Source organism: Neopelma chrysocephalum, unplaced genomic scaffold (genome assembly GCF_003984885.1).
Source record: "Neopelma chrysocephalum unplaced genomic scaffold, ASM398488v2 Primary Assembly neopelma1_70, whole genome shotgun sequence".
Classification (NCBI taxonomy): domain Eukaryota; kingdom Metazoa; phylum Chordata; class Aves; order Passeriformes; family Pipridae; genus Neopelma; species Neopelma chrysocephalum.
Window position 1 is genome coordinate 2,970,136 of NW_020897730.1, and position 26,771 is coordinate 2,996,906.

General features: G+C 38.8%; 2 protein-coding genes across 3 annotated transcripts in view; one reads left to right on the top strand and one right to left on the bottom strand.

The window, feature by feature from the left end:
- PLS1 (plastin 1) overlaps nucleotides 1-12,122 on the bottom strand; it is a 43,168-nt gene extending 31,046 nt beyond the window's left edge. Inside the window, exon 1 of one of the 2 annotated variants that reach the window (XM_027686306.1) lies at nucleotides 12,096-12,122. The gene's annotated coding sequence lies outside the window, so the exon portion shown is untranslated. Of the gene's footprint in view, nucleotides 1-2,700; nucleotides 2,898-12,095 lie in introns of those variants that run through there. The other variant, XM_027686308.1, reaches the window with a different exon arrangement.
- Nucleotides 12,123-12,657: 535 nt separating this feature from the next.
- Nucleotides 12,658-26,771, top strand: part of ATR (ATR serine/threonine kinase) — a 39,069-nt gene continuing 24,955 nt past the window's right edge. The window contains exons 1-18 of the mRNA XM_027686099.1: nucleotides 12,658-12,756; nucleotides 13,553-13,644; nucleotides 14,407-14,550; nucleotides 15,113-16,002; nucleotides 16,737-16,924; nucleotides 18,152-18,346; nucleotides 18,556-18,782; nucleotides 19,593-19,745; nucleotides 19,889-20,087; nucleotides 20,678-20,937; nucleotides 21,340-21,530; nucleotides 21,630-21,730; nucleotides 22,048-22,219; nucleotides 22,884-23,051; nucleotides 23,913-24,107; nucleotides 24,464-24,649; nucleotides 25,086-25,178; nucleotides 26,620-26,750. Of these exons, the coding sequence (XP_027541900.1) occupies nucleotides 12,698-12,756; nucleotides 13,553-13,644; nucleotides 14,407-14,550; nucleotides 15,113-16,002; nucleotides 16,737-16,924; nucleotides 18,152-18,346; nucleotides 18,556-18,782; nucleotides 19,593-19,745; nucleotides 19,889-20,087; nucleotides 20,678-20,937; nucleotides 21,340-21,530; nucleotides 21,630-21,730; nucleotides 22,048-22,219; nucleotides 22,884-23,051; nucleotides 23,913-24,107; nucleotides 24,464-24,649; nucleotides 25,086-25,178; nucleotides 26,620-26,750 (3,644 nt within the window). The 5' untranslated portion in view covers nucleotides 12,658-12,697. The remainder of the gene's footprint in view (nucleotides 12,757-13,552; nucleotides 13,645-14,406; nucleotides 14,551-15,112; nucleotides 16,003-16,736; nucleotides 16,925-18,151; nucleotides 18,347-18,555; nucleotides 18,783-19,592; nucleotides 19,746-19,888; nucleotides 20,088-20,677; nucleotides 20,938-21,339; nucleotides 21,531-21,629; nucleotides 21,731-22,047; nucleotides 22,220-22,883; nucleotides 23,052-23,912; nucleotides 24,108-24,463; nucleotides 24,650-25,085; nucleotides 25,179-26,619; nucleotides 26,751-26,771) is intronic.

Below are 26,771 nucleotides of genomic sequence, written 5' to 3' on the forward strand. Positions count from 1 at the left end.
AACAAGTTTTTCAGTTGTATTCCAACAATTTCAGCTGGAGTCAGCTGGATATGTGACTTTCAGCATCTCTAATAATCACACCATAAATAAGCTAGTGAAAAACTTTAGAAACAAAAATAACTCAAGTACAATGTAACTGCAATTAGAAGGAGATTGCAACTGCAAGAGAGAGAGAAGCAGCTCTTGTTTGGTGCTGCTATGGAAATGCAAGTGTAAACAGAAAGGTTCCTCAAAGTCTCAATTCCATAGTTCATTATACACACAGAAAGTCACAGACATACTAATATTTTGATTTTACAATAAGGAAGTCTTGCATCCAGCAATAAAACCTGCACACTGTTAATGGCACACAAGGACAGGAAACAGCAGGCAACAACAGTGTCAGGAGAAGAGGGCCTGGGGAATTCCCTTGGGAGACACAAGATTATGCAGAAGACCTTCCATTTGTTGAGGACATCCTAAAACAAGTGTCTCCTCAAGCCTATTGGTTTCTACATTTGTAGAAACCATTAGGATTGTAATACATGTGACCTTTGTGGGTGTGGTACTAACCCTCCCAAATGTAAATCATTTTAGTGTTGCTTTAGCTTTCACCTTACTGTCCAGAGTCTAGAATAATTTTTATCTTTTACTGATACAGTTCAAACTAGTGCTCACAAAGGAAATCCACAGGTCCTGGTATAAAACTCCTGAAACTTGCCACCCATTCCTGAGCACTGTGTGGCTCACATTTGAGAGACCCACTTTCACCTCTGTACTTCTGGGAAAAAACATAGTTACAATTGGGTCTGTTGCTTCTCACAATTAAAGTCCAAAGAAAAACTTTATTCACATTAATCATTAATGTGTTTTCCTTAGACAGCTCAAAAACACTGCTGAGCCTGCCCACTATAACCCAAAATAATAATGGTAACAGAAGTGAGGCAACCCCATCATCTCATCTTTTTATCCAACAATCTGAAGCTGGGGTTTTGAATATAAACTAAACATTTGAAGGCACTGTTCTGAAAGCAAAAATCATGCTTTTCCATTTCACATATGGCACTGTCTGTATTCAAGTAATCCATGATTGCAGAACTACAGTCAAATTAATTAGGAAGGAAGTAACAGGATTAAGGTGAAATCGTGGAAGAAATTTCTTTACATGTTGTAAACATAATAGTGTTTACACTGGTCCAGGAAGGATCTGACTGAGCCTTGAGCAGAAATTGTCTTTGTTTCAACAAGTTTAATCAATTTAACGAACTGTTTCATTTTATGTGAACTTTTCTTATCTCTTCTCACCAATCTCACAATATCATTGGCCCTCTGGGTGGAGCATTTGCTCCTCTCCAAAAATCAGTCTATTATACTGAAACCTATGTTCCAGGCTGATTCATCATTTGGCCTCCCTGTACACAAGTGTGCTAGACCCTTCTTCCTGGAGAACTTGTACAGGCTCCCACCAAGCACCTCTTTTGCCCTTCCTATTTCACAAGGCTCCCGTTACCTCCCTGGTCGTGTCCCCATATCCCCCATCTTTACCCATATGAGTATCTTGGCTTGCATATCCCTTCTGAATGCATCCAGCCAGTGACCAGGAAAATGCCCTGTCTCTGGAGGGCCAGAGTTGGCAAGGATCATGCTTTCCAATTAGCACTGGAAGCTGGTGCCTCAGATGCAGGGGCCAAAAGCAAGGAAAAAATACAGTTTGTACCAACACCACAGCCACCGAAGCCAGAAACTGTGGCAAGACGAATTCCTACTAAGGTCAAAGCATCATAGCAGTTTTAGCATCCAAATGCATGTTAGATGGAAAGAGTCTGTAATTAACATAGAGAAAATTTGATGAGAAACTATGAAACAGTTTCTCATAGAACCCATTTGATTACGAGTAATTGCTCTGAAGAACAGAATTATTATTTTAAGTCCAAACTTGGTGTCTCTGTGGCATTTCATTAAACAAACCACACTAAAATATAAATGGAAAGGCTACACTAATAAAAGCAAGTTCGTTCAGGCACTCCATTCTCAAGTCACTCTTTTGTGCCTAGGCTGCTGTTACATATCAAGTTTACAACAGCAAAAGAGAGCAAGTTAAAAGACACACCAGCAAATGACACTTAATCTCTTTCTTTCTCTGTCTAGGTTTAGGAATATGCAGCTTTTGTTAGCATGCAACTACAAAGAAAAATAAAAACTGCATTATTTTTAAAGGAAATTTTGATTTAAAAAAATCCTGAAGTTCTTATTGAAATATCTGCATCAGTAAGAAACTTGTACTCAGAGCTCATGACGTGTTGACAGGACCCTCATTTGACAGAGGGGCTTTCTGGGTGTCCCAGTACTCTCAAATAAGATTCACAACTTGGAGTTTATGTTTTAATTATTCTTGTACTTCTCTAATAAGCTATAGTATTGCTAGCTAATTACTAAACAGAAAAGCTAACCAGAAGCATTAGTCATACATCCAACTTTTCAAAAACAATCACAAGTCAGAACCTAAGCAACTAAAAAACCCATGAAATATGGAATGACATCTGTCTTCGGTTTTCAGATACTTCTCATTATTATCAGATTAACTTTTCAAGCTTTTCTCTGTAACTGGAAGGACTAGAAATTTGTTTTAAAACTGTGACAAATTACAATTTCGCTTGTTTCACAGTTTTTCAGAGTTTGCTGGATTTTGCATTCCATCTACTACAACTAAAGTGTACTCACCTTCGACTGTTTAATCTGTCACAGTGTCACTGATAGTTTTACAGTAACTTTTGCAAAGCTGTCAGTATTTGTCCCAAGCCTCTATTTCTTCCAGATTCGGTGCCGCTGGAGAGGTAGGACATACTGTACTCTCTACTCTTTGCTAAGGAATAGGCTTTATCCTTCTATGGCATTCATAATTTCAGAAGAGTATCCTTTTCTTAAGCTAACTGGAACATTATGAACCATTTTTCAGTTCTCTGAGCATGAAGATTACATTTAGTTAGCGCGTAACTTAAAAAGCAAAACTACAAACAAAGCTATTGGTGAACAAACAGCCCAAGAGGCAGAAGGGGAGGGAGATCTTAAAACAGCTCAACTGCAACACTCCAGAAAACTATTGCCTTGATCCTCCCCTGTGCTGCTCTCTGGTAGCCCGAAGCAGGAAACCTCAGCTTGCTACAAATAGTAAAACTCCAGCAGAGAGACACAAGCTAACTCTTACTAATGAACTCAGTTTTAAGGTCACCCCAGAAGTTAATCATGTGAAGATCGTTAAGAGTAACAACAGACATGCATTCATTCTGCCCTCAGCAATTGAATTTACAGCCACATATTCTTCATACTCCAGCTAATCGCAGTTACAAAATAGTACCAAATAGATGTGTGTTGCCAGAGTATTTTTCCCGTTTACATTAATTATCAGATGGCAGTATGGCCTTCTGACACCCACTAATGCCTCCTTCAGCTCCACATGGTTCAAAAGATTATTAGATTAGACTGATCAGCTACTATACTGCAAGCAAGCCAGGATTTTCTGTCATGGAAAATTCATAGGTTATTTTTGGGTTTCTTTTTTCATTGGTCAAGCTGGAGAAAAAAGGAGGGTCCTCTACAGTACATGGCAAAACCAACTGGCAGCATTTCAAAACCCGTCTCTGCAGAGTCCACAGATGCAGAAGTGCTCCCTGTTTGCCAGTTGAGAGCCTTAAGGAGCTGTGTTTGCACAAGTGCTGAGGATAAAAGCAGCACATCAGTGAATCTGAGTAACTAAAGCTAAACAGGGTATTGTTCCTTCCTACCTTCCAAACTAGAGGACTATCTGGGGCGTGCATGAAGTTCATTTGCTGGCACTGTAGTTCTTAATAATTACGCCAGAATAAAACATCTACGGTTGTTGTTGCCAACTGTCATTTTTAATCATATTTTGAAGATGAAAAATAATGAAATTTCTGAACAAATTTTTTTGTAACTAAACTATTCAAAATCTCAGCCTTAGGATTCATATGATTAGGAGATAACATCATATTTATTAAATTAAAACTATTTCTGATGCTTCAGTGAAAACTTTACCATCTTTCTTAAAAATATCAGAAATGAAAAAAAACCCTTTAAAAATCCCGGGTTTAAACAATTTTATTTTTAATAGTTTGAGCTGGCAGCATGAACAGACATCTCTAAGCATTTAAACCATACATTGCAACTATGCTACAAAGTCATGAGTTTAAAAAAAGAAGTCTAAATATAAGATATATCCACGCACTTCTGCTGAAACAATGAAAATCTAACATTTTATTCATCTATTGCAAAACAATGCATAAAAGTGTTTATGATTTTATTAACTATAATTTCTATTTCCTTTTTACAAGTATCATAAAAACATTAATCTTACAAAACAGTGTTAGGTTAGTAACAACCCTTAGTGACCAAAAAATGATAGTTGAAAAAAATTACTAGTTGCTTTAAAATTAATGACCTAAAGTCCCATAAAGTGAAAAAGATATGATTATACAATTATCTTCCATCTACTAATTATAGGGAACAATTCTTACAACACAGAAAATACTGTAAGATGGATTATCTTTGTAAGGAGTCTCTCTGCTGAAACACGAATTCTGAGTATTCTTAAATTTAATGTATTTACATTTCCTTTGTGTTACCCATTTTAAGATGGCCCACAGTAAAGTGACAACTGTTTGCTCTCACAGCCTGCAGTACATGCTACAGTGTTCCCAAATTACAGCCCAAAGCGTTTCCAAACTTTACCGTTTCTCACACCACTTGTAAGTCATAACACTTGTTAGGACTTTGACAGCAGATTTCCACATGTTCAGCAAATGAAATACGTAAATGATAAACTATGATCTCTCAGATAAATCATCTTGTTGGTAAATCAGCTCTTTTACAAGGACAAAACCTGTCTCTGAAGGAGATCTCATAAGATAAACATTTTATTTCACGTAATATTTTTAATGAGACATTTTGTATTTTAAGTTAGCTACAAGTTTGCACCAAGGGGCTCATCCTCCTCCCCCAAAAACTGAGTAACTCTGCCACATTGTTTACTGTCACTTTACAGTGACAATTCATGAAAAATAACTCATATTTCCAAGTCTCCAATATTAATGCTCTTAAACATTAAACAATTATCTATACTTAAATACCTATTTTTAAATTTCTAAACATGACATAGAAATACTTATTGTGCTAGTAGTATCAATTAGCAAGTCAGTGCCATGCTCACCTTCCCAAGCTTTCCCACTATTGCTCGTTTGTCTCCCGCTGGGTGAGGAGTCCAGCAGGAAGCAGCACAACTGAAGTGACATCTTAATGAAGCACTTCTTAGTGCCCAGAGACCATATAGCACCCAATCACTCATCCCACATATGCCTATTTCCTTGAGGAGGACTGATATGCATTAATCCTATTGAGTTTAAATGCCTAGATCTTAATTTACTTAGTAAAAAGCAGAATGGTAGCTTAAACTATATGGCAGAAGAGTCTGTTCCACATATTTATCACCACCAAAAAAAATGAAATTTCAGGAGAGAAAGCATGCAGAAATTTTAGAGTGCAACAGAAATATGTGCTTCTATTATTATAGACAATTTCATAATTTCTGCTTTCCCCAAGGCAATCAGTCTATCAGACAGGACCAGTTTAAAAATCCCAGCGTGGCTGACCCAGCAGCTCTTTCACCACAGCATAAGAGCTGCCATTTTAGGGTGCAAACCACCTTATGAAAACGAACACAGCACACAGTGCCAGAAGTAGGGATTTGCTCTGGCATGACAAACAAGAAGTCTTGTGTTGCTGCCAAGCTTCTCTTGGGAAAAGCCTTGGTAGGACGTGACTAAACCACCTTGCCCATGGTGAAGAGACCAGTTGGGAGGTTTGAGTTTCAGGCCTCAAAGATTCTGGAAATTCTGAGGAGTGCACATATTAGTTTAATTATTTTTTTTAATCTCTGGTAACAGTAGAATAATGAAATCCCTTTGGAAAGATCAAGGATATATAAATGCCAATGATTAAGATGAACGAGATATCAGCTTTTAGACAAATTAGTCCAACAGGCCTTAAACTAGTGAAACAGTTATCTGTGTATGCAACCCTAAGCCTACAATAACTAACTCTTTTAAAACGAAGGAATTACTGATTTAAATTTACGTGCTATAACATTTTATAATTTGGGATGTGAAAAATATTCTGCCTTTGTACAATTAAGTATTCAGCCACAATTAAGTGCTTGATACAGGTGATGACAAGTAAAATGAAATATATCTTTATATTCAGTTATTTCTCATTGAATATATCCTACTACCTGGCTGATGCCAGCTACGTCACTGGTAAAAACCTCACTAGCTTCAATTAAATACATCTTGATTCTATACATCAAGCTTAGAAGGACTAGAAACATTGCAGAAGAAAAATAATCAGCTCAATGGAAAAGAATAATTTCATACTACTTTATATGATCCTAACTTTAGAATATGAAAAAACAGGATTTAGTTTCCCTTTGTTATAAGGGGATAAATTAGTGCAAAGAGGAACAGCAGGACGTGTGCAAACAAAATGGGAGAACGGGAGATGTGGAGTTAAAAAAGGGGCTTGATAAATCAGCAAACATTCCAAACTATAAAAAAATCTGGAAAAGAAAACCTATCAGGGAATACATGGTTTGAAATTCATGGTCCTGACTCTTACATAGAGATAAATCCTTTAAATTGCATTCAAGTAAATATAATCTTGCTGGTAACATACAGCCTAATATTTCAGATTTTCTACATGTCAGTGTTTTTAATCAGTCTATTCTACCACTGATTATTAATGAGATGAAAGGATGAATACACTAATTGAATGAAAGTGGGAAACACTGGATCCAGCATTTTTTTTTTTTGCTAGTGCCTATTATTATTAAGGAAACATCTGCCAAGAGAGCCCTGAAAATGGGTTGATAATCCTTTTCCCACCAAAAGCATGCATGTAGAAGCACACAATCTGCTTTATGCATAATTTATTTCTGAGGCTTAGCAATACCAGTCTCTCTGATGAGCTATTGTGAAGAACTACCTTTATCCTCCTTGGACACCTGGATGTAATAGCAGTAACCAAGTACACACCTCCGCATAAAAAGCTACAAATTCATCCAGTTACATTTAGAAGCACCAAAACAAATAATTATGTAAATAATAAAGCCATGACATACGTTTATCATTCCCTCCATGTGACCAGCTGAATCAAAGCTGAAATCCTATAATTAGTAATTTTATCACAAACATAATACACTGGAGAATAGAGAAGTCACCCTTACTGTTTCATTTTCAAGTCCTTTCTGAAAGATTTAGCCACAGAAAAAAAAAAACCACCTTAGTAAAGTAACCAATAATGCAGAACTGGTTGTGTCCATAACCTGGAATTCCTGATCCATCTTGAGCTGACTAACGTTAGTTGCTCTTTCCATTGTCAATGTTGTTTTGCACATCACACCACCATCACTAGTCAACTGTTTCCCTTTGCATGATGTCAAGGCTGCAATGAGCTAATAACACAACCTCTCCCACAGAAGGTCTTCAAACCTGCAGTTTAGGTTGAACTGCAATTGCAGTTGCTTGGCTCAGTATCTTTCCCCAGAACTACATATACAATTTATTGCTTCCTTATTATCTGGCACAGTACAGTGGAGCCTTTCCCAGTAATAATTATGTTTGTTTGGGTCAGATCCTGTTACTCACTGGTACTCCTGTTCTACATTTATTTAATCCATTTATGTAGACCTGGTGATTTTGGGAGTTTTTATGGCAACAGTTATCAGAGATATGAAGTATTTCACACATCATGGTGAATGCTAGGAAAGAATTTTATTTAAATAATTAGTGCAATAAGAAGAGTGGAACTAAACATTACACTCAGACTTAATGTGACGTGTTAAGTGTAAGGGTACCTAAACTTTTTAGTTTAGGTATTGTATTGCATGCTGTTAAGGTGATGCTCTGTTTCACTGACACAATCCTCAAGCTCCAAGTACTGGGATAATACTCACCAAGGAATATATCCTCCTCCAAAAAGTAATGAGTACCGTTCCACCATATAAAGGTTTAATTTATTTGACTTCCAAAAAAATAGGGTAAAAGGACAAAAACATGAATCCCCCTTCTCTCTCCTCTATTGCATTGATTTCTGTGGTAAGCCATGCAATGGAGAAGGTGGACATTTAGCAGAACTTCCATCAATATTCCCAGGCATAAACTCTATTCTACTTTTAATCAGTAGAGAACACAGAATCAGACGCAAAATTTTATCTCCTAATAATAAATCTCTCAGAAAACAAATCTTTTCACTATGAAAACTGTAGCAACTGTAGCTAGTACTGTTTTTCAGATTTTCATTGAAGAAATATTTGAATAAAAGAACCTACATAATTTCAACAGCCACAATTTTCAAATGTACTTTAAATGACATTTTAAATGCATATTGCACAGCTTTCTCCTAGCATGACTAGTACAGAGTTTTGCACTTCATTAAGGGATTTTTAAGCATCACTGTTGCTACAAGTTTTTAAAAAGGAGTAATTTCCGGATTCTGTAAATTTTGCCCTAGGAAACTAAATTCCAGGCATCTTACCTCTCATTCAAAAATTATCAACTCAAAAAGTCTTGATGTTATACACTGATCCTGCTAGTAAAACCATTTCAGTGAGTCTCCTCCACAGCTACTAGCCTCGGGAATAATACTTTTCTAGAAATATTGGGAGGCAAGAATCAAGTAAGAAAAAAAAATATATAGGCAACAATTTTTAATAGTAGTAAAATTTTTGAAGATAAGCAAAAAACAATCACTCCTCCTATAGAAATAATAATACCATGTTCCAGAGGAATGTATACTCTAACGTGCTATCTCTCCAAATACTCAAATACTTTACTTGACATTATCAGTAGTCTAAAGTACATAACCAGATTTATTCACAAAAAACCCCATGGATAAATGCTTGCAGGACTAGGACCTGTTGAGATTATACACAGAAGTTAAACAGATTTTCATGTTATATGTTTTCTTTCCTCACATTTTTCCCCTCTTTTACATGTTTTAGTTTTTGCTTAGTAGTTGGGTGTACATAATCCGCTTTTAGGTTTCTGGCTTGCCTGTTATCCTTACCACCGTTTACTGTTTCAATTTTTGACTTTTTTTTTTTTAATCATCAAACCAGTATTCAAGTTTTAATCTGTGCCACTCCACTCCAGCCCAGTTGATTAAGCAGCCCAAGCACAGATAAAAACTGAGAGTGCTGCAATACACATTCTTACAGTGCACAGGAGCAATGCCCTGTGTCCAAAGGTCAGGCACTGTCTTGACAACCACTCGCATGACTATGGACAGAAATTTGTCTTTGAGTCACCATCCAGACTGTGGGTGTCAGCACAGCAGCCGTGCGGATGATAAACTGTCAGATACCTTGATATTGAAGGAAATGACTTAGCACAGCTCACAGCACCTCCCTGCACCATCTTGGCTGCATTCCTCTGACCACCCTTGTCACGTATATTCACATCTCACAGTTCATGAGGAACACACTGGTGCATTTACATGTCTTTAGTACACTCACTACCTACCTGCAAGACAGCTGACATCAAACTGCAATCACACTAACCACCATCTCACACACATCCACAGAGTGGATGAGCCCCAAGAATAACAGCAATTATACCTCAGAATTAAACAACAGGGGGAACAAAAGTACAATTAACATGCTCTTGTGCTCTCGGACCTGCTGGTCCAAGGCAAAGTCTCTCAGGATCTTAAAATAAGTACACTGGCCTGCAAAGGCACGTGGTAAAGAAGTAATGAAAAGCCAAAGAAGACAGAGGCCTGGGTGTGGAGGAATCATGCAACTATACAGTGAGAGGACTGCTCAGGTGGGGAATGGAGAAGAAAAGAATAATTAAAAAAGAGTAACCTCAGCTTCAGCAGAAATCTTGGTAGTGCCACATACTCTGAATTTGATACTTAGTTCTACCTTTCTGCATGAGCTTCTCCACCCCACCCCAAGTTGTGCAAGCTGGGAGCTCTGCACACCTAAGACTCCTTTCACCGATATGAACAACTGCATTGGAGAAAAGAATAGAGGAGGGTCTCAAGGCACACTGTTTTCATAAACAATTAAGTCACTCCCTCCAGATGGATGATAACACACCTGCTTCTCCTGCTGGGGGCCAAGGGACCTAAAAGTACAAAATAATTAGACAAGGAAGAAATGAGATGAATTAAGAATTTATTGAGCTTATCATGTGCTCAAGCAAAGGAAGAAATGACATCAGGTGTTTCAGTTGCTGTTTCTTTGGAGGACACTAGATTTTGTGAGTGCCCATGAAAATGTTTTTATGGAGAGCATCTAGAAGACTTCTTATATCCTCACAACACAATGGAGTTGTTATTATGGGCAGTCTCACATAGAGTTTTCCAAAACTATGGTAGCTGGAGAAATTTGATGATATGATAAGAAATCGGTAGATGGGAATTCACAATTGCAAGGGAAAATAAGCCTCCTAACTTCGCTCCCAGTGAAGAATGGGGAGCAGGAGATCTCTTTTTGGTGAATTGTTAGAAGTGCTCATTACAAAAAAAAAAAAGCCCAATCCAAAAAACACCTGAATTCTATGCTTGGTAAATGCTCAAAGAAACTGCACCACAAATTTATGTAGCATTCTACCTATCACAAGTGAAAGCGTTTCTACAATACCTATATTAATATGATCTCACTGGTGACTCAGGACAGTTCCAAGCAAAAGCATTTTTTTTATTAAGCACCTCATATGCCCCATTTACGCTTTACCAACAATAATAAAAACAAAAACCCCCCTGTAATTCAATAAAGTTAGCCTATTTCTTAGGATTGAAAGCTAAAGAATAATAATAAAGAATAATACAGGCTGCTCAAACTCTCCCAAGATACCAACAGCATCCTGCTTAAGTTCATCAAGGAAGACACCAGAATTTTAACTCCCCATCGATTTAGCAAGCAGGGCAATTTACACCTTTCTTAGTGTGATTGTTGTCTCAGGCTTGGAAATTTACACTCAATGTTGTTTTCACAATAACAGATATTTTAAATTGAAACTATGTAGAAAGTTTTGTGTTCAAAATAACATCGATAACAAAACCCAGACGTACTTAGTCTTCCTGGACCGTTAAAGTTCTATTTAACAGAACATATAAAGCTACATGGTTCTTGCTTTCTTTCTAGGAACGACTCTTGAAAGACTAGCATTTTATAAAGTCAGCTGGTGGAATACATTGCAATATCTACTGAAAAACAAACTAAGATAAAACCCAGTTATGTCTCGTGAAGTTTCTCGAAGTATTTCAGGTTCTTATCAAGTTACCAGCCTTTAAAATGCCAGCAGAATTTTAATGAAATGAAATACGTATATTTCATAGGACAAAAATATTTATCTGTGAACAGTTAGTAACAGGTTCCCTTAAAGCATCCACTTGACATGGTTCAGTAATTGAAACACACACGCTCCTTGTGGGCTGTTATACATGCACGAGACACAGCCCTAGCACAGTGGAAACAGGCAACAGAATTAGAAGCCTTCGAGAGGATTTTATTTCAGCCCAGAAACAACACTAAGCAAACTTCATAAACAAATGCAGAACGAGCCGTAGCTCCTAATGACAAAAACAAAGCTCAGAGCTCAGTGTCCACTCGCACACTCTCTCTGCTGTTCCTCCCCGTACACAACCCCCGTATTTACCCTGTTTACCCCGCTCTCTCGCAGCCTCGCTGCCCAGGTGGGGCACACGCGGGTCACCGGCACCGCCCGGGGCCGCGCCCGCCGCTCCCTGAGCCCCGCGCTGCTCCAGCGGGCTTCGCCGGCACCTTCCGAACTTTACACGTTTAAACGTTTCGTGAAAGAAACATAAACAGAACGCAACATATGGTAAAAAGAAAAACTAACAGGAATAAACCAGAAAACCAGTAGTGTTTTAAACGCTGCTTACGCACCGCTACCTGCGGGGCGGAGCGCCGAGCCCGCACCTGCCCAGCGCGCCCTCCCGCTGCTCCGCGCCCCGCTCGCCCCGCACACGGCGCGGGGGAGCAGCCGGGGAGCGGCCCCCGCGCCCCGCTCGCTGCCCACCTGGCCGGCGGCCGCAATGTCCCGCACTGTCCCCGCAGCGCCGCCGCCACCTGCTGCTGCTGGTGCGGGGGCCGGGCCGGGCGGGCGGGGCGATGGCAGGGGCGGGCCGGGGCGGGGGTCGCTCGGGGCCGGTCCCCGCGGGGCTGTCCCGCACCTGACACCCAGGTGCGCCCTGCGGGGGCGGGCCGGAGCTGCACCGAGCGGTGTAGAGGCGCCTTCTCAGCCTCCTTTGAAGTTTCTTCTTCGCCGCCCCTCACACTGGGGCCGCTCCCCTCCTCGCTCTCAGCCCCCCTCAACACTGCGGCGCTTCTCCCCTCCAGTCCCCTGGAGCCCCCGTCCGTCGAGGCCGAGCTGCGGCTGTCATTGCAGGCGGCCCCTCAGTGCCCTGGCTGCGCGGGGTGCGCTCGGCCCCCGCCGGGCGATCCCCGTTCCTGCAGAGCCCCACCGGGGCAGCGTGGAGCCCACGGGAGCCCTAAGCGACCGTGTGCGGTGACGAAGCGGTTAAAGCCGAGCGGCTCCGGGAGCGGGCGGAGTTTGTGCCGTGCCGGCCGCCGTCCCGCAGTGCCCGCCCCGCGGAGCGCCGCCCGATTCAAAGCGCAGCGATGGCGGAGCAGGGCCTGGGCATGGCTTCCATGATCCCCGCGCTGCGGGAGCTCGCCGGGTAGGACGGGCCGCGTGCGGGGTGGGGGCTGCGGGAAGCGCGTCCGGCAGCGCTGTGTGGTGGGAGGAGCAGGAGGAGGAGGAGGAGGTTCCTGCCCCGCTGCTGTGCGGGGTGTCCCGGGGCAGGGCCCGCGCCCGCCCTTCAGCCGGTCCCCTGGCCCGCCACCTGCCAGGATTTGTGTGCGCTCACTGTGAATCAAACGACCTGGGACATGTTTAGCTCTGAATTTTTAGCGGCAGCACGAAATGCGCAGCTTTGTTCTATATTGGTCAGGGGGCTGATGTGGAGGCACAACTGTATGTTGGAGATGTGACGTGACAAGAGCTGACTGCCTTCTCAGTCCCCTGGGCAGTCACTGCTGACACCACTTACCCGGGTTATCTGTACCTATTCAGTTGAATAATTCTGGGTAGTTCAAAAAGTAAAACAGGTTCTTAATCTTACTTTTTTTCTGCAGCAAAGCTGGTTTCTTCCATGGTAGTAGCGTCAGGATAAATCCTTTGCTTTGTTAGATGTGGATTTAATATATATCAAACACAATTGCATAACTAAATGAAAGGCACTTCAGGTCATTATAAAACTTTTGTACTTCTGAAGGCTAAAGAGAAGGAGTGACAGGCTGGTCACTAAAACAAGAAAATTAAAAAAAAACCCAAGAAATCAATTTGTCTTTCCTTTAAAAGACTTCTAAAAGAAAAAAAATCAGTGTTTAATATTGTGTTGTTGAGATAGACTTCACATAATTACTTTGTACTTTAAAATTGATAACATCAAAATATTGTACTTTTAATTTTAGTGCTAGCCCAGAAGAATACAACACAGTTGTGCAGAAACCAAGACAAATCCTCTGCCAGTTTATTGACAGAATTCTTACAGATGTAGATGTTGGTAAGCAGTACATCCCTGTCTTTTAAAATTATCTGCTTTATGCTTTAAGTAATTCCTGCCAAATATACAAGTTACAACTCTCATTCTCAGAAAGATTTTGTTGAATACAGTACCCTTTGTGACTTATTTTTGTAATAAATTCTATATTTTCTGTTATGATGTGAAGTTATCTAAGTGAAAAAAACCCCAAACACAAACACATACACACACCCCCAAAAAAGGAGGGGGGGAATGCAGTGCAGGCTTGTATGAATACAAGTGCTGGCAACATTGAAAAGCAGGAGTATCATGTACTGTGATTGTTAATGTATAATATAGCTTGCAATTCTTAATAATCACATGTGTCTTTCAGAATTGAAATACTTTCATGTAAACAGCTTTATTTTTAATATTAGAATTGTAACAAAGCCTTATTTTAGTACTCCCTAAATAATGTTAAGGTTCCAATTATTACAGTATTTCACAGACATTTTGATAATTATGAAATACATACACTATCAAAGTATCATTTCAATTACAATGAGGAATTTATATTTCTCTTCAGACAGTTTGGAGTCACAGAGAGGGTTGTACATATGCACAAAATCATCTTCATGGATTAAAAAAGTATACTCTCAATAAATAAATAATTTGGGAGGTTCGAAACCATATCATAGTGTTTTATATATATAAAAATATCCTCATTAGGTGTGAACAAAATTTGTGAAGTTGATTTATTACAATGCTAATTCAAATATTGTTGTCTGCTTTTTCTTTTTAAAGTTGCTTTGGAACTAATTAAGAAATCAGATTCGCAGCCAAGTTCTGTAATGTTGCTTGATTTTATTCAATATATCATGAAATCTTCCCCCCTTATGTTTGTAAATGTGGATGGAAATCAGGAGGAAACAGAATGCAGTTGCATTGGTGAGTTTGTTGAAAATGTTATGTTGAAGCTTGGTGTTTTCAAGATTTAAAGTTGTGGACATCATCCAAGAGAACAGAAATGGGAAAGAGGCAGGTGTGGAAGTTCACTACAAATTTATAAGTGAATATGATGATTAGAGTTAGAATATTGTGAATGGATTTGCACTTGTGATAATGGCAGTTTATTGGGACAGATTTTGATGTTATTCATTCCCGTTGCATAGTGGTATTACCTGGCTCATGTTGATGAGAAATGCTGTACTCATTGCCTGAGGGTTTTTTTGAGGCAGAGGAAAATGGTTGGAACCACCCAGTGAAAATATGTGTCTTCCATTCCCACTCCAACCCCCGTGTGCTGCTCCCTCCTCTTTTCCTGTTTTTCAATGGGATCTGCTGAATAAATGTCCCAGTGAAGGCTCTGTTTACTAGGCCTACATGCATTTATCTCAAGTTTTCCTTTGTTTTACTGATAAGCAATATGGTCTCAGGGAGGTGCTCATTAGGAGACTGTGGGTTTTATCTTAATAATTTTCCATTTGCTGTTTCTCTTTTATTGTCCTAGAATTTAGTAACTGGATCATAACAAGGCTTCTACGAATTGCTGCAACTCCAAACTGCAACACATTGCACAAGAACATTTGTGATGTCATTTGCTCTCTACTTTTTCTGTTTAAAATGAAGAGTTGCTCCATTTTTGAAGTACTGACTAAAGACTTGCTGCAGCTTTTCCAAGACTTAATCATCTTGCATGAAAGAGATGCACGGAAACATCCCAGGGGAAATGGGCTGATCTGGCCAGTGACTGTAAAGAGATTTTCAAGCAATATAAGTGACAAAGTGGGATATTTAAGATTGGCACCATTACAGCTGATGGGTATGCCCAATGTAGAATGTTTGGAGGTTATATTAATGTCTATTCTGACAGATATTGTTGCAGATGTGTTTTTTGTCAGACAAGATATTATTCTCTGGGGGATAGGCTGTTCCCTGTTGGAGTATGGCAGTCCAAAAGTTAAAACTTTGGCAATGAAGTTTCTGGTGAAGTTAATTCATTTAGGAGGACCTCCAGAACAACTGGCCAGTGTTTTCTTCACAGTCTTTTTTGAAATTCTGCAGTCAGCCCTTGAAATGGATACTGAGGAATCAGAACTCTTTGGAGAACCGCTCTTACTGTTAGTGAGGACATTGTTGCCTTTTGAAGCAGATTCTTACAAAAAGATTGAACCTGTCTACTTCAATATGCTGCTGGAGAAGCTCTGTGCATTGTTTGAAGGGGACGTGTTTAGGTGTCTTCAGTCTGAAAAGCTGAAAACTACTTTTTGTCATATACTGCAGTATTTTCTGGAATTTGTTCCAACTGGCTATGAATCTGCCTTACAAGTAAGAAAAGCCCATATCAGTACCATATGTGGGATTTTTGTGAATGTGGTTGGAACTCAGGAGGAACAAGAGGTAGGTTAATTTTAAAAAGGTATTTCTTGTGTGAATAGATCATATACAAAAACCTACACCTATACAAAGAAGAAAATTCAGGAAATGCTATTTTTAGTTGCGTATTTAGGTTGATACTCCTTGTTTTTTAACTGTTTCATATGTTTGTACACGTCAGAGTTCTTTGATCAGTTGAATGTAGATGGACTCGTTTTTTAAATGTATTAAACTGTTGATAAGCTATGCAGGCAGAACCATCTGTAATCATAAATAACATCATGAAAGTATAAAATGGGAGTGAGGCCCAGAGTACACTCATATGAGGGCAGCTTTATAAGTAATTTCCATTCTTCTGAGTTCTTACTTTCTAACCATGTGATTTTATCATGTTTGTTAGGGACAGGAAGGTGTTGATGTGCTGAGTGTTCCCTCTACTCCATGCATTCGTGTGTGTATTGTATCTGTTGTCTCTTAAACTTTGTGTGTCTGTCCTGATGGCTTTGGTAGCAAAGTATTATGGCAGGAACTGGGAAACAGCTGTACGAGCTGCATCCTCTCAGGTAGTAACACAGGAAACTTCACTGGTTATAAGAGCTTTCATCTTATAATTAAGTTTTTGGACAGAAAGGTTTTTACAAACTTTGTTACCATAATATTTTGAAATTTTGCATTTTAAGTCAGAAACAATAATAGCACATCTTTGGGAAGGAAGGCAGAGCATACATCACGGTACCTCTATTGTTTGTCCATCCCAGTATCTGGTGAGCCCACTTTATACGGCGTTAAAAACACAAACAGAAGAAATCTTTCAGGAGCTTCATGAGAACCAGCAAGAGACTTCTGACACTGATGGGTGGAGCAGCAGCAGTGATGAACTTCCAGAGAAAAGGCGACGACTAAGCCTCCCCACAAAGCATGCAAAGAAATCACCTACCCCTTCAATGTATGACACTTACTCAATAAGTACTTTTATAGTAATTTGGCTTTTGAATAATAAATAACAACTTTTTGAGGCAGTTTATTCTTAACAACCACATTGAAATATCTTCTGGGGAAAAAATCCAAGTGATATTTTGAAGGATCAAAATCTACAGTGATTTTTAAGCCAAGCTTTAGTTAAAGAGACTGTATTTTTAATATGTTCAGTGGAAGTTATTTTCATTTTTACCTACTGAGAACAGAAAAGCTGAGAGCATCCATACAAAGTGACAGAATCATGTGTTTGGCTGTGCTGTTAAGCTGGATGTACTTAAAGCAGATCTAGTTAAGTCAGGTTGAGAACAGGTAAACAAAGCCAGTTTTCTCAGCCTCTGCTTGTGCTGTGCTTCAGCTCCCTGATTTTCTTGGACTTGCTCCAGCTGTTGATCTTTCTTGTGTTTGGGCACTCAAAACTGGCTTCATGCTGTACTCCAGCTGTGGGCTCATGATCAGCCTTCACTCCTGAGTACAGCCCAGTATGTAGTTGACCTTCTTTGCAACAAGGTCACACTGCTTATATTCAACTTTTCCAGGAGTCCACAGGGTCACTTTCTCCAAAGCTCCTGTACAGTCAGTCAGCCCTCAGCCGGTTCTGTTCCATCAGGGATTTTGTGTCAGTTGCAGAACTTGTCCTATGGACCTTCATGAAGTTCTTGCCGGCCTAGTTTTGTAGCCAGTTGAAGTCTTCTGAAATAACAGCTCTCCTTTTCTCCACAGAGATGCCTCTCTCAGTGTGGAAAGAAATCGAGGGCAGGATTTGCCCCTGGTAAATTTGTAATGGCCGTTTACAGTCACCTTCCTGTCCCTCATACAGGTAGAAATGAGTTCAAGGAAGACTTTTTCCATAACCTTCCCAGGGACTGAGGTTAGGCTAACAGGGCTAGAGGATTCCTTGGGTCCTCTTTTTTTTTGCCTTTCTCAAAGATGAGTGTGCTTGACTTTTTATGGTCACCAAGACCTCCCAAGGATTGTAGAGTTATAGCTTTATAGCCTTTCAGATAAGTCTGATTTGAGTCATACTTAAATTCAGAATTAGTCTCTTTTCCTCCCAAAGAGCACATTTAAGCCAAAGCTTCATTTGGTATTTTCCTAATCCTGTATCAAACATGGTTTAGCACTGGTTTTGCTGTGATGATTTATCTTTTCTGAAAAAAAGTATGTGTTGGAAAATAATTAATATGGTCAATTACAGACGTAGCCCTGTGAACATGACACTGAAGAGCTCTCTGTGGAATGCCATCACTAAGAAAGCTGCATCCTTAATATCCATCCTTGAGGAAGAAGTTCTGACAGCGGATGTTCTCCAGACTGTGGAAGGGATTGCTGTGGTTCTGCGACTGGCTGCTCTGTGCACAGTTCATTGTTCTCCCCCAACAAATTCTGCCAGGTAAAGGGACCAAGGAGCAACTGTGAGACCAACAGTTTCTTGTAACTGTCATTAAGATGGGCGTAGATTACTTTAATGCTTGTCCATGTATCAGCACAAGTGTTGGATAAGTCCTGTATGTTTTGAAGAAGTACATTTTCATAATAACTTTGCTTTCAAGCAAATGTTTATAATCTGTTGAATTCATCATGTGATTTCTGTTTTAACAGTATAGATCATAAAGTATTTCATCCGTGTAACTCTGGCACATGTAAGAGTTCTCCAAGCTCCTCAGATTCAGTGGTAAATACACAGTTCAAGTGGATTTCCTCTGATTTTATCACAAGAGTAGTGAAAGTCTGCAGAAACCTGTTAGAGGCTGCTACACAGATTGTTAATCTAGAACAAGTGATTGACAGAATAGTGAAAATCTTTGATGCCTTGATGTATGCACAAGGTGAGAAATCCTTTAAACTAACATGTCTTTTACTGTATTTGTGAATTAGGAATGCATCTGACTGTGTTAGTCTGTTGTGGTAGAGGTACTGAAATTCTAGATCTTGTGCCAGTATTCAAAGTCTTTTAAAAAAAAGTTAAATAAAGTAAAAAAATAGCATTATTCTCTTTTAGGGAGCTTCATTTGCATTCCTTTTTGAACATGTTTTACTTCTCTTTGTCTGTACTTCTATTGATTTTTGTCTGACCAAGAGAGTAAATGAGGATAGTGAAAATACATAAGAAAGGAACAAACTTCAGGGAGTTTTCTTTTTAAAACACACAGAGGCAGCATGCTTATTGCCTTGGTTCCACTCAATTTCAAAGCTTGTGAGCAGCTTCAGCAATGTGGCATGCAGGAAGTGTACCAAAAATATAAAATACTTGCATGTTTTTTTTAAAAAGTAACTAGGGTGTAGGATAGAGGAGAGATTCTAAGACCGTAGAGTTATTTTGAGTTTAGCTTTTTAGACATCCCAGAGTCCACCTGAGAGTCTTCACACAAATCTAGAAATACCTAACTTCATTCTGCTGCTCATGTATTACATTCTGTCAGCTGTTTAATGAGGGTTTTAGGTTATTTTGATGTAGCACTAGAAGATTTATTGTTACATGTCTAAAATGTAGGATATCAACATGTGGGAATAGTGATACTAATCTTTTGATAGAAAAAGTAACATTTTGTAGCAAATTAAGAACATAAAATGTTTTATAAACTATACAGTGCTGAAAAAGTATATTTTTGTTGTTGTTTTTTGTTTTTTTCCCCTAGTGAAAACTCCACTGAGTGATCAGACTCTTGATAACTTATGTGCATTACTGTCTCTGCCCTGGATTTACAGCCATCCTGATGATTCTTGTTTTAAGCCATCTGTGTTTGGGTTTGATCCTCTAGTTTTGAGTCAAAAAACTGCACAGAGTTTCTGTAAGTATGTTAAAGTATATAAAACCTAATATCACTTTGGAATGATTTTTCTAAAGCAAAGTTATTTTCTTTGCCCTCTTATGATGATTGATGGTATTAAAAGTTTAAATCAAGTAATTGTTTGCTTTGTTTTTTCCCTTTAGCACTCCGAACTCAGTCATACTGTGTGCTCCTTCTGTCTCTCTTCCCAAGAACCGTTCATCTGGACTGGAGAAAATCCATTTATCATTGGGCACTACAAAGTCCCCATGAAGTAATTCGGGCTACTTGTGTGAAAGGTTTCTCTCTTCTGCTTCATCCCACAAGTGTGCAGTCCAGCAGCACGATTCCCAAAGCGCTTTTGTATGTATTGATGCTGCTTTTCTGGGTTTGGGCAAGAAGAAAATCAGGAAATAAGAAATGTAGTACAAGCACCAAAAAAAAAGTTAATTTCTATTAAAGCCAGAATTTGCTAGATCTCAATTACAGAAATCATAAGATATCAACAGGATAGGTGTATGTGATGATGTCTGTATGACAGAACAGTGTTCAATTACCATGTCAGTATGCAAGTTCCTTCCCTGGCTAAAGAGCCTCATTTAAATTAAGGAGGAGAAAGGAGATATCTTTGTCAGTGAAATCTATGTCATATTTGTCCATATGTCTCTTACAATTTTTCCAGTTTCTTTACCTTTTATATATAGTGTCCTCTGTCCTTTTGTGTTAGTCTTCAGTTTCTGTATGACATGCCAGACTCACCATGCCCAGTGCTACTTCAAATATTTAACAGAACATGAGGGTACTCTGAAAAGGACAAAGATAATTTAGTGAGACAGATCCTTAAATTGTCCTGATAGTACTGTCAGTATAGTTAGAGAATTCAGACAGTGTAGAAAAACAAATCTCTAGGTAAATGATCTACTAAAATGATTTCATTTCTGTTTCCCTTTCAGAAATCAAATCAAAGATGAGTCTGAGCTGGTCAAGGAGGCTTGTGCTGCTATAGTGGGGAAATTATCTTGCTGCCTTTCTGGTACATTCTGTGTACAACCCTCCTTGGCAGACTCTGCTATCAAACATGTTACTCATGATATTCTGTGTAGCAGCCTCACTGTGACTTCCGCTCATGGAAAAACTTGTTCTGTGCAAGCCTGTGTTTTCAAGCCATTTCTTGTTCTCCTTGAGAGTAAAGCACCCAGTTCAGTAAAGCTAGGTATGTGGCTTTACCTTTATTAGCATTTTATACTTGCATATGAGGTACTAAGTCACTGCTTCTGTACCTTTCTCCATTCCTTTTATTCTATATTGGGGTTTTTATAGCTATAACTTGAAGTGTTGTATTTCAGTTGATATCACTGCTAATGTTTAATATTGTCATTGATATTCTTTTAAACTACCTTGGATTAATTTTGGTCTATGACTATATCTAGAACTGTAATAATTGATTAAATCTGAATTTTAAATAGCTTTTCTGTTTTACAATGTTTACTCTTTTGATTAAAAAAAGTATAGTGTGCTTTATGGCTTGCTTGCATCACTGTTTTGTGCACTTCAATAGATTTTGAAAAGTTATTAAAAATATATTTTCCTTTCCTCCTCCAACCATACCACCCAGCATTTATAAAAAATATACCTCATCTTTGCAAACATCTGGATTTTAACACTGATGAGTCCAGTGTGAAGATTCTTGTTGGGTCTCTATTAAATCTAATGGAAGATCCAGACAAAGATGTAAGAGTGGCTTTCAGTGCCTGTATAAAGAACATACTAGAATCCTTAGACTCTGAGGAAGGATTCATAAAAGAGGTGAATGCATATTTATTTTTGGGTTTTTGAGTTACTGTGTGTCGTTTCACTAATGTCAGTCACTAAAATTATTTTTTTGTTTGTTTTCATGTGTACCAGCTGTTTGTTTCAAGAATGAAAGAAGCCTATACAAATGCCAAATTATCAAGAAATAATGAGCTTAAAGATACCTTGATTCTCACAACAGGAGATATTGGAAGGTATTTTTGATAGCATCTTGAAAATTGCCAAGTCATGTCAGTTTGTGGTGCAAAGTAACCTTTTGTTCAAGTGTAAGATTAAATTACTGATTTTGAAGTCAGCCTTTGTCCAGAGCCTGCTGCAACTGTACAGAGCTGTTGATTCATATGGATTGTTCCTCAGTTTCTTCTGCCCTGTCACAGGAGGTGCAGATAAGCCTTGCAAATACAACGAAGAGGCATTTTGCATTGTGGTCATTGTATATTCCCAAGTCATTTTATGAATGCAGCAATTAATTTTTCCTTTTTATTTCTTTTTCTTCTGCTTGCTTTGTAAGGGCATCAAAAGGAGATTTGGTACCATTTGCCCTCTTGCATTTGTTGCACTGTTTGCTGTCCAAGTCGGCTGCCGTGGCCGGAGCCGCGTACACAGAAATCCGCGCGCTGGCAGCAGCCAAGGCCGTCAAACTGCAGGCTTTCTTCAGTCAGTACAAGAAACCCATCTGTCAGGTAAAAAGTTGGTGGTTTAGAAAGGCATGTGTTTAGGTTCTTTGTGTGTATTTTGAGAATGGTATTAAAGGTAAAAGTTGCAGTATTTTTACAAGGTGAAATCTCATAGGTTGAGGAAGATGATTTCAAGAAAAAAAACCCCTACAAATATTCAGGAAGGAATGGGAAATCTTTGACTTTGTCTTGATCTTCTCTCAACAATATTGATTCTCTGTTTTATTCCCTAGATGCTGTCATTCTGAAATAGAGGGTCTGTATAGTTTCTTGCATTATGTAGTTCTATTGCTGCAAGACACTATGATTTAAAATTGGAATTGAAATCAGCATTTTACAGGCATAATTCTGGCATGATTGATTTGGGTTTTTTGTTCTACCCATTACCTAAAGACAAAAGTTCTGCTTAAAAAAAATTGTCAAAAGCAAACTTTTCTAATTTTGAAATTTTTTTTAAATAATGCAATATTTGAATCCAGGGTTGCAAAATGGAATGTAATTATTAAGTGGATGATAATCCAATTCTATTGCAAAGTAATAATCATAGATCTCTGCACCATAAATGAGAGAGAAAACCAGATGTATAGAAAGAGGAGTAAAACTCTTCTGTTTAGTTTTAGGGAGTGAACAAGGGAAAAATAATACTAAATATCTATTTCTTCATGCTTAGTTTCTAGTGGAATCCCTGCACTCCAGCCAAATGGTGGTGTTGGGTTCTCCATGCCAGGGCAATGAGCTGCAGAAACAAACAGCTGATCACCAGAGAGAAATGGCTCTGGACATGTTAACTGAGATTGCCAGTGTGTTTGATTTTCCAGATCTAAATCGCTTTCTCTCGGTAAGTTGGTCAGTCCTTTCTACTTTTGATATTTTGTCTGTGTGCTTGTGAATTTCTATTTTAATCCACAATTTTTCTGTGATTGTCAAAGATCTGGGTTTTTTTTCCTCTAGTTACTGTTGTTTGTTATAATATAGATTACTTTGTGATTGCTGCAACTGGGAGCTGAAATACAGAGGATCGGTTTTATCAAGGAGTTAGAGGGATGGCCATAGTGCTAATTCAAGCGTGACAGATAACGAGCAAAGATCTGGAATACTCATTAATGATATCTATGTTAGTGATCTGGTGCTCTTGGAGGGATCCTTTGTAAGGTGTGATTTTTGCATGGTGCCAGCTTTCTTGTTTCAAATGAGGAAAGCTCCTGTTCTGTGGATCCAGCTCTTTCTGATCTGGTTAGATATCTGTTTTACTGGAAGACTAAGTAGCTTCATAATCATACTTGTATTTTGCTTTTAATACATGAGAAATGCACAACTGTTAACTAAGCAGTGTTCTAGCTGAATGGTAGGTTGGGGGAATGTTATGTGGGCATGTTGGTTTTTTGTTTTGTTTTGGGGTTTTCTAAGATTTCGGTATGTGGAGAATCTGAATGGACACAAAAAACACCAGGTCACTTCTTGCTTACTTGTTTCTTAGTATTGAATAGGTGAAGCAGCTCCTGAAGTAATTAGTTCTATCTGCATTTTTACTCTGTATTTCCATCTTATTGAAGTTCTTCTTTATTAATACCTATGGTCATACTTATGACCAGAGATGTGTGTTGTGGTGCTGGTACAAATGGAACTAAGCTTAATCCTGGGGGTTTGGAGGGTTTTTTTGTTTGTTTTTTTCCACTAACTGCTGTTCTTAATTTGCCAGCGGACCCTGCAGGTTCTGCTTCCCGACCTTGCAGCCAAGGCCAGTCCTGCAGCCTCCACACTCATCCGAACCATCGCAAAACAACTGAATGTCAACCGAAGAGAGATTTTAATCAACAACTTCAAATACATCTTCTCTCACTTGGTCTGTTCCTGCACCAAGGATGAGCTTGAGCGGGCACTTCATTACCTCAAGGTAAACTGGCATTTACTCTATTCTACCTGCAGATGAGGAGCAGCAATTGATGCAGGGTGACCTTTCTGCTTTATTGAAGTTAAGGTATTGCAAAGCATAGAGTGGGAAATTGTATATGCAGAAATTTTGTTCTTGTTATTTGTAATCACTTCTGTTGGCTCTGAGGAATGGTTATAAGACACTTCATGAACTTAACAAATTCTAAAAACTTGGTTTGTCTGGCATTTTGCTGAATGGAAGCTTTTTCTTTGATTTCCATAATAAATCAACCAGAGCCCAATGCCTCCTGTTTCTCAGTGTGCTAATTTCATTGTGATTAAATGCAGACTTGGTTTCTGTTTGCTGTTTGATTATAGAATGAGACTGAGATAGAACTGGGCAGCTTGCTGAGGCAGGACTACCAGGGACTGCACAATGAGTTACTGCTGCGCATAGGAGAGCACTATCAGCAAGTCTTCAATGGCCTGTCAATCTTGGCTTCATTTGCCTCTCATGATGATCCCTATCGGGGACCCAGAGAAATAACATCACCTGAACAGATGGTAAGGACATCCAAATTTTCAGGTTCAGTTTTGTTCAATAATTATTTCTTTTTGTCCATTGTGAGAGTGAAGACATTTTGCCGTTATTTGATACAAAAAGTGGAGGAAAGGCTGACATTTCATATTAAATGTTCCTGGAATAGGGAGATACATACCAAGTATGCATAAAACCAAATCAAAACTAACAGTGCCCAAACAAACCAACAACACACATGCAATTCCCAAGTTACTATGAAAACAACAAAACCCACAGCCTAATAGGGATGTCTGTCATTAACACTGGTATTTCTTAAGTAGCAGTGTATGTATTTGGGATTCTTCTCATTTGTCTTTCAGAATTAGCATTTCATACCTCCTTTTTAATTTCTTAAGCTTAGGAATGTGTTGATAGTAAGACTATTTGGTTTTTTTACCCCTTTTTTTTTTTCCTCCACAGGCTGATTATCTACAACCTAAATTGCTTGGTATCTTGGCTTTTTTTAACATGCAGTTACTGAGTTCCAGTGTTGGCATTGAAGATAAAAAAATGGTGTGTAAAATTAATTTTGAATATTAAAACAAAAATAAGCAAGGGCTGTTTTGATATTCCAGACTTACTTGTGTGGTCATGCAACTGTCACTGAAATCTCAATGATACTGAGGTTCCAATATGATTCTTTAAAACTGGTGCTGTTACTGTGGGTAGGACTTCTGTGTAAGCCCCAAAGTTTTTGTTTTGTTTCTTTAATGGTCAGATAATGTACATATTTCAGTCAGACATGGTATATGTAACAAGTCAGTCAATGAGGAATTACAGAGGAGGAAAAGTGTGTTATTTTTAATGCGTGAAACAAACAACAGTGGGAGGATGAGGGAATACTGGAGAAAGCTGGAGTTACTGCAGGGAACAGGGTTATATAAGGGCACCAAAGGGCAAAGGTAAAGAAAATAAGATGCAAATCCAAGAGAAACTGGACTTTATTAGTTTTGCTTCTCACAGAACAGCTCCTTTAAGCTTTACAGTAATTTAGAGAAAGTAGAGCTCACAGCTCAAGACAAAGTGTGAAAATTCTGCTGAGGCAGTGCTTCTAAGCACAGGGCTGGGCTTGTAGCCACCTCACAGAGGTAGTGCAGGTGATTTCTGCAGGAAATTTTCAGTGCTAGAGTAGATATAACCTTTATATTGACAGACTGCATTTTCTCTGGTTGTTTTTTGCTTCTCAGATATTCACGTTGAGATGCTCTCATTTTCGTAGCCCCATGTCTTCACACTTTATGAATTTCTTAATTTCTATAGCATTTCTTTTGCTGCACCTGCTATTATTTCTATCTTTTCTTGTTCTGTTTTTTGTTCTTGGTGAGTTTCCCCTTGCATGACCTTTCCTCAAGCTCAGGTTTATTCCCGTGTTACTGATCTGTCATGCTGGACATTGTACTACCTTGTTAAGGGTAGTGTTACTGGGACTGAAATATCTCCTGCGTCTCAGTGTTTCTCTTCTGTCATTGACAACTGAGCTATTACCTGTTCCTGACACTTGCAATCACTTCTGCTAGAAGTTGTGTGTCAATTCTGTTGGTGTTTTGTTGCTTTGCTTTAGTTGGGTTTGGGCTTGTTTCTTTTCTTAAATGCAAGTTTATTTATTTTCTCTCTATTTCCTAAGCCTGCTCTTTTCAGCTTTAGATATATAGTCAATCTTGTCTTAGAACAGACATCTATAATAACTAACTCCTTTGATGTCCACAGTTCTTCCCTCATCAATTTGTCAACAGCCTAAATAATGTGGTTTCTTGTTACAATTCTGTCATTAGAGATTCCCTTTCATTCTCTTTTTTTTCTAAACCTGAATTCTATATTGAAACATCAAACTGATTTTGATGTCTTATACAGCATGATTTCTTAAGCAAGGGTAGCTTGATTTTTTTAGAAAATATGGCTTGTACATGTTTTCCTGAGTATCTAATACACTAAAATGCCTTTTCTCTATGTCTAGGCTTTAAATAGTCTTAGGTCTTTAATGAAGCTCATGGGGCCCAAACACGTGAGTTCAGTTAGAGTGAAGATGATGACTACACTGAGAACAGCTCTGAGATACAAGGATGACTTTCCAGAACTGTGTTGCAGGTGAACTGATGGTGTACCAAA